This window comes from Palaemon carinicauda, chromosome 37 (assembly GCF_036898095.1).
Source record: "Palaemon carinicauda isolate YSFRI2023 chromosome 37, ASM3689809v2, whole genome shotgun sequence".
Taxonomy (NCBI): domain Eukaryota; kingdom Metazoa; phylum Arthropoda; class Malacostraca; order Decapoda; family Palaemonidae; genus Palaemon; species Palaemon carinicauda.
In genome coordinates this window covers 50232701-50240736 of record NC_090761.1, presented here as the reverse complement: position 1 = coordinate 50240736, position 8036 = coordinate 50232701, and the positions used below count along the sequence as shown (strand labels likewise).

Below are 8036 nucleotides of genomic sequence, written 5' to 3'. Positions count from 1 at the left end.
AGGCCTTTGATGTTGTTGTGTTTATATATATATATATATATATATATATATATTATATATATATATATATATATATAATGCCTTTTGAGAATTTTCGTCTGGACTTATTTCTTCAAGAGCAACATTTCGTCTATCTCTTTTTATCAACAGAGTAATTCTGTCAATTTATATGCTATTAAGACTCTTGCAACGCTAATTTGTCTCATTTGTTCATCTCTAGCGGATAATTACTTTCTAGTAGTTTCATAAATGTTTTCCCGACCTTCAGTGGTAAGCAAAGAAGAATACAGTATTCTTATATCATTATCCACATGAACAGGAATCATACTAGACGAAGTCGTTGGGTTGAGAGAGAGAGAGAGAGAGAGAGAGAGAGAGAGAGAGAGAGAGAGAGAGAGAGAGATGCCCAGTTGACTGTGTGGTGACTTCTCTGACATTGAAAACAATACCACTCCATATTGTTCTTTTTTGCTGCTACATAACTAAAGAAAATCTGGGTTTTTTTTTCAGCGGATTTTATGTAAACAAGTGTGATTGGTAGAAAAGAAGAATAGCAATAAATGTATTGTTTCCTTGTGTATCTTGATCGTTACAATAAACTACGGGGACATATAGTTTGTAGGACTCTTTTTGTATTTGGAACGTAGAAAGGTTTGATCTTATAGGCCTAGTGATGTAAAGGGTTTTTCCAATTGGGTTTTTAGCCAGTATTTTGTTTCTTCTATTCCGTTTTATCGTCGATGTTATTAAGAGAGAGAGAGAGAGAGAGAGAGAGAGAGAGAGAGAGAGAGAGAGAGAGAGAGAGAGAGAGAGAGAGAGAGAGATAATATCTCTTCGAATTCATCCTTTATCTGCTGAATCTCAGATGAACACCACTGCAGAAAAGAAAAGAAAACTTATACAACATTAGACACTTCATAAACAGCTTTCCTCTCTGCGTCTATCACTTAAGCCACATATCCCTGTTGTTTCTTTCAAAGGTCATCTGTGGTGGCTTCAGTCGGCGTTTCATATTATGTTCTATAAAAAGTACATCTTTATATATAAAGTTATTTTAATTCCAGAATTGTTTTAAAAAGCTATATAAAAACGTGGACGTTATAAAACTTATTTTAAATTCAGGCTTGTGGAAATTGACGTCAGCTGAAATAATTTTATAAAGTTCTTTAGTATTTTCTGTATTGTGTCAAAGTCCAAATACTTTTTAAAAGCGTTATGAATCCTTCAATAGTTTTACCTCGTGCGGCGATGACGTCAAATCGTTTCAAGTTAATCAATGGAGTAATTTAAACTTGAAAATTATAGCGAACAAAACTTAGGCAGTTGAAGCACTGGCAGAATGTTCTAGAAAGTTAGTTCACTACCCGAAGAGAGAGAGAGAGAGAGAGAGAGAGAGAGAGAGAGAGAGAGAGAGAGAGAGAGAGAGAGAGAGCTCATGGAATTCGAGATAACACCGTTCTTTCTCTTGTCTTGTCATGCTAGTCTAGTTTTAAAAATATATCATGCTGACCCTGGCCTTTTGGAAAAAAAAAAGTCCTGTATTGTAGTGCGATTACTGTAGTACTTGGAACTCCATGAATCACAAAGAAATAGTTCTTTTCATTGGAACAGGAAAATCTAGTTCGATAAAGTTATCCGGAAGTATGGAGGGCATTTAACAGCTAAGTGTCGGAGGGAAGACTTAGATTAGACCAATTGCTACATTAAACAGTTGGGTAGATCTGTAGATCAATGAAATATAAATGTCTGGGTAGATAAGTGCGATATAATGGTTGGCCTAAGTTTGGTAGACTTCGCAAGTTTGTAGAACAACGCAAAATAAGTTTATATATATATATATATATATATATATATATATATATATATATATATATATATATATAATGTGTGTGTGTGTTCTCGGATCAATGCAATGCAAATGGCTGAGGAGACACGAGGCTAAACCAATGGAGGACCTTGCACACCACAATCTACAGTATAGGATAACCGACAAAATCACGGTAGATTATTATTATTACTAGATAAGATACAACCTTAATTGGAAAACCAGGATGCTACAAAGCCAAGAGCTCCAACGGGGAAAATAGCCCAGTGAGTAGAGGAAATAAGACAGGGCCTAAGTGTTCCTTCAAGCAAGAGAACTCTACTCAAGACAGTGGAAGACCATGGTACAGAGACTATGGAACTACCCAAGACTACAGTAGATAATACAATTATATAATTTTGTGTCTTAAAATAATTTCTTACCCTAGGTAAAGAGTTCCCCTTTTTGTGCTAGCTTATTTTTTTTTTTTACTTTTTGCCAAGTTATAGGCCCAAACGTGCTCAATGTGAACAGTGGGTGTCAGACCTAGACTCATTGATCTCAATCCTTTTCTTTCCCTTAGGAGGGAGTATTTCGAGACATCTCAGCATGCATTGTGTTACGTCTGACCCTGTGCGCCCACACATGCTTGTCTTATCGTCATCTCTGTTCAACAGGTTTTATACGAAACCCTGGAGTCACCGTATTTCTATACGTCAAGTGAGGTTTCCGTTTATTTGTTACTAAAGTCTTGGTTCTTCTTTTGAACTTAACATTAGAGTGATTCATTCTTTCATTTTCTGAATCACGTTTTGATGGCTGTCTATTGTGGAACTTAATGGTTGATTTATGCAGTGTCATTAGAAATCAAAAATTAATTGTGCCACTAAGGTCCCTAGCAATAGTTCGATCATTGGAAGATCATATTTCAAAGGCCATAGCAGCACAAGCGTTGGGACGCATCATACCAGACATATCAAGCAATATAATTATTATTATTATTATTATTATTATTATTATTATTACTAGTTATGCTACAACCATAGTTTGGAAAAGCAAGATGCTATAAACCCAAGGGCTCCAACGGAAAAAAAATAGTTGAGGAAAGGAAAAGATAAGAGTATTTAAAGGTAAATATTATACGATAATCGTTAAACACTTTATTTCTAACAATATATATAAACTCTTATATAAATTCTTATGTAAATCATAATGAGATATTCTAATCATATTAAATAACATTAGAGCAATGCCAAAGAAAACTATGTTGTCATTATTTGTTGCAATGCAAAAGAATTCTTAACGTAAACTTTTATTATGGAAAGAAAATTTCCTCTTTCACACAAGCAGGTGAATTTGTAGAATGTGAAACCTGGCCACTGCTGGTTGGATTTTCATTTGCAAGGGGATCTCGAGATGATGAAGAAGCCACATTCACTGAACAGTTGTATAACACATTCATGATTTCCTTTTCTGCATGAACTTGCTGCACTTCGCTAAGTTTTCTCAACCTCGTTGCTACAAATTTACCGAAAATATCGCATTCGTCTTCACATTTCTCTAGTTTTTTCACTGTTCTTTCAACGAGATTTTGCTTAGGAGATTCTAAAGGACGTTTTTTCTTCTTGCGAGATATCTGAACGAGTGTTTTAAAAGAAGTATCGGCTGTCTCAGACGCCATTGCCTCAGAAGATTCGGCTGGCCCAGAGATCTCAAACCAGGCGGAACTAGGCCTACATGGTTCAGGGGTGGATTCCCGGGCTGCTTCTGGAGAGATTTCTCCATCCTGAAATAAATGACGGAACTTAAACATGAACTGTTCATTATTGATATTTATGGTAGGTTTGAAAAAAAAATAATAAGCATAAACTAATTTATATATGAATGAATACCAATGTAAGTTTCGTCTCTCTCTCTCTCTCTCTCATATGTGCATCTAACAATCACCAAAGGCCTATATTTCATTATCGATCTCATTTAATGATTGTTAAAGTTCCATGTTTCAGGTCTCCGTTACTTTCTCCACAACACTGTGATCGTGGCCACACAACTAGAAAAAGCGAAGTAGGTGCAAAGCACTGCAATCTGCAGAAAACTCATACAGCTCGCATACTTTTACTTTTAACTCCAATGACCTTCCTAATATACCGGGGTACATCTTTAGTTGGTGATTCTAAATTTCCTATTTCTATGTCATTATTTCTAAATTTTCTTAACTCATCACAGCAAAACATATGTTCCAAAGTACCCTCTACCTCCCTACACAACTCACAAAACATATCATTATCATTCCTGTTTTTTATGAATTTCTTTTAATTCTATCATATTCAACATTGCTTTCTGTTAAGCATGTGAAGGGGTTACCCGAGAGAATGTAAAATTATCCCTTTAGTAGAGGGAGAAGGTTAGCAAAGAATGTAAACGTAAGCTCAGCCAAACAGATGACACTCACAGGTGTTCAATTATATGAGAAAAAAACAATACATGTGGAACATAACCTTCAATTTAGCATCGTCTATGCTACCCCTACAGAGATATCCAGAGAACAGGACAATAATTCATGTTCAATGACATATATGATAAATTTTGCACATTTAGACGTGTTTTTCATATTCAAATAAGCCACCTATTTTTGATACGTTAATGTCTGGATTCTCTTCGTGGCCAAGTGGTATGTCACTGTATATACAAGTTTACTATACCCAGGTTCGACTCCCGGCCAGTCAGAAGCTATTGTCGTTGTGTGATTTCGCCTGGGGCTCTGATCCTGAGGTCATTAAGAGAATCCAGACATTAATGTATCAAAATTATATGACTTATTTGAATATATATATATATATATATATATATATATATATATATATATATATATATATATATATATATATATTTGTACACATGCATTGTATATAGTGTAATCACTCCTATGGCATATTTGAGCTCCCCAGGAAGCCTCAGAGACTTGTGATAAACACTTGCTGGAGCACCTGTTTCACTTCTTTAAGTTTCCATTTGTCTTACTTACTCAGGGAGCAACCAAGATAGTTCATACGCACTTGTCCTCCTGCTATCACCATCACACAAGACAAGCAAAATACACATTTTCAATATAATGTAACCCAATATTACCCTTCATTGGATAACTTTTTTAATGTTTAATTATTTCAGATCTGATGGACACTTGTTACAGACAGCTTTGCCTCTTGTCTCCGTCTTTCACATAGAAAAAAAATTAAAACGAATAATTATGCTCAATGCATGCACAGAACCTAGCCTCACATGTCTCACGTGGTTTGTCTGTTCATAAGAAAGGACAAGCTCTCAAATAAAAACCCAGAAATTGTATATATGTCCACAACTCCATCACTTGATTTACTATCCTGTATCTTCTTTAGCTCCCTGCAAAACTTGTCAGCCCAAAGATTGCCAAGCAATTGTCAATCACATTGAGGCACTTCGCCACTGGCAAGTGGACTATGGGATAGGCTGATAACAGTACAATTTTATTAGCTTGCCCAGCATCAGGTGTTTTTTAAAGTTTTGGGGTAAGCTAAGAACATGGTAGTCTAAAAGGGGTAGTTTGCAGAAGCCCCCTTCAGGTAAGGATACGGTTCCTAGATTAGGTTAGGTTGCTGTGTCTATTTCCTTTGCAAAATGAGGGTTTTCAGTCTGTCCCAGCAAACTACAAAGGCTCCACAGTTTTAGCTATAAGGGATTATTATAGTTTCGGTCAAATACGTATAGCATTTTTCCTTTTTATATTTTCTAATGATTTAGACAAAAAATTTACTCGAGTTTTCCACAAATTAGGGGTTACGGAAATATTTGCCAATGATTAATGTTCCTTACATTTATCCCAAGGATGTGTTTGCCCTGCCATGTTATTTTTTACCCCAATGTTATTTTTATATATTCATTTACTCGAAAATAAATGTAAATTTCAGTGAATTAGCGCTTAAACCATGTTTTTCATGAAGCAAATATTAGAAAGGTAAATGTCAGAAAGAAAACATAAATACCTCTGGGTCAGAGATATCAAACGATGTCCTTGTGGGAGGGCAACTGTAGACTGGGAGCATGAATGAGCAGCTCCTGAAATACTCCCACCTAGTCTCGACGGTACCAGCTGAACCATTGAGTGCACTTTGAATTTTGCGTAATTCTCGCTGAAATGTTGATTTCAACGTTCCAAATTTCTTTTGAACATCATCTGAATAGAAAATTTAATGCCATCTTTGAATAAATGCACTTAACATTTTCATATGTTACACAAGTTATTATCAGTTGGTATATTATGTTGTATAAGCTAGTATAAGTAAATCATTATAGGAAAGGGGGCACAACAATTATTTGGATATAAATGTTTTTGGTCATGCAAAATCAATTAGGTAATTTTTACACTATGATCCATAAAAAAAAAATGTATCCCTGGATTTTGATGTCTAGTGAATGACTTTACTATAAATTTTTCAAGCAAATTAGCATTTTGACCCTTCTAATCACTCAACAAAGCTGTACGCCACCAGTGGGGATGGTGTTTAGCGTGGGGAGACAAAGTTGAAAAAAAAAAAAAAAAAAAACAGAGAAATTGTCAAAACAATTTTTTGGAAATAGGTTAAATACCTACATATTGAAAAACACAAGCTCAGAACTACTACAAAGAAATGATAAAAAAAAGCCTACACATTGAAAAATTCTGGCCAAGAATTTATATATGAAAAATGGTATTAAAATCCATGTATCTATACTTTTTGGGAACTATATAACATAACCTATGATTTCCGACTACTTTCAATGTATATTAACAAAAAATATAAGTGAAAAACACAAGAAAAGCATGCAATAAATATCAAGAATGTGTCTGGTGCAATAGTAAATATTTACCAAAAATACGTGTTTTTATATTTTCACTAGCTCACAATGACTAGAATTACTATATTCATGCTAACAGTAATCGTAATACAGTGAGACAACCCTTATACAACCTCCCAAGCGGGGGGGGGGGGGGGGGGGGGGAGGGGAGGATTGTACTATGCCAAAACATTGCCTACAGTTAGGATATTTTTCATTATATATTCTCTTCAATCTGGCTACACCTAGCCTATGTAGTAAACTGTAACCTTGACTATAATAGTCAATCAATTATAAGCCTATATAAATTATCACTCTATTAGTTATAGGTTATTTGCACAAAATAGTAATATGCAGGCTACACTTGCTTATAATACGAATGCATGCATCAATATGGGTTAAATTAACATTTAAAGACTTAGATGTTTACCTGCAGTTAAGCCAGCATCGTTGATGTCGGAAAATTCGTACTTCAGGGATGCTGTGACTTTCTCCCACTTTTTCTTTTTGAGGTTAGTTTTCGTGAACATTTCATCAGTATGATCCCACAACACTGGGATCTCTTTAACTCTTTCCAATAGGCCGTGTATTTCCAAAGATTTCCACACATAGCGAGGTTTCTGGGGCGTTTTCGCATCGCTCGTCGTATCATCATCAGCCATCTTGTTTGTTTACATCCGAGAATCGAAATCGTGAGATTCGTGCTCGTCGCTAGCGGTTTGTATCAGGGTTGCCAGGTATTGCAAATGAGAAAAGGTAAACTTCTAATCAACAGAAGCTTTAAAATTGCCAACTCAGTAGTAGAAAAAGGCCAAATATATAGTATTTAAGGCTCGTCTTTTTTCATATTACTAAAGGCCAACCAATTATAAAAAGGCCAAATTTGAGTTTCGTTTGGCCTGAAAAAAGGCCAAACTGGCAACCCTGGTTTGTGCTGGCTGCTTCCCGTGCAGTCGACTCGGGAAGTCAATATCTCGAGCAGCCAGCTCTCGGGTTTCCGTTTTCGGCAGCAACGGTTCGCTGACCGCGAACCGTGTGGACGCGCTTCTATGCCAGCCTGCCAGGGTAAGGTAGCCTGTAAGTCAGGCTATTATTATTATTATTATTATTATTATTACTTGCTAAGCTACAACCTAGATGGAATAGCAAGATGCTATAAGGCCAGGGGCCCCAACATGGAAAATAGCAGATAAAGATATATGTTATATCAAGCCATTAGATTAATATATGTATTAGTAAATAGAGTTTGTTTGTTGGTCAATTCCACGCTATGATAAACAACCGTCAATATTAACTGGTTACGTAATGTGTATCACTTAGTGGTTTAGTAATGTGTTTGGATCATCGGATGTTCCAACCCATGTCTGCATCGTAGCTCTGC

The 8036-nt window shown here is 35.7% G+C and overlaps 1 protein-coding gene across 1 annotated transcript; it reads right to left on the bottom strand.

The window, feature by feature from the left end:
- Positions 1 to 2974: 2974 nt before the first annotated feature.
- Positions 2975 to 7716, bottom strand: LOC137629092 (uncharacterized). Its single transcript, XM_068360358.1, has 3 exons — positions 7086 to 7716; positions 5824 to 6014; positions 2975 to 3590 (listed from the first exon to the last, which is right to left on the bottom strand). The coding sequence occupies exons 1-3, from the start codon at positions 7315 to 7317 to the stop codon at positions 3120 to 3122; spliced, it is 894 nt and encodes a 297-aa protein (XP_068216459.1). The 5' UTR covers positions 7318 to 7716; the 3' UTR covers positions 2975 to 3119.
- Positions 7717 to 8036: the final 320 nt, after the last annotated feature.

What these genes read in the sequence shown, in the direction of transcription:
- LOC137629092 (XM_068360358.1), bottom strand. Translation starts at nt 7,317, where the DNA reads ATGGCTGATGATGATACGACGAGCGATGCGAAAACGCCCCAGAAACCT. An exon ending in CGATGCTGGCTTAACTGCAG is followed by an intron (nt 6,015 to 7,085) that starts GTAAACATCTAA and finishes TTTTCTATTCAG; the next exon opens with ATGATGTTCAAAAGAAATTT. An exon ending in TTGATATCTCTGACCCAGAG is followed by an intron (nt 3,591 to 5,823) that starts GTATTTATGTTT and finishes CATTTATTTCAG; the next exon opens with GATGGAGAAATCTCTCCAGA.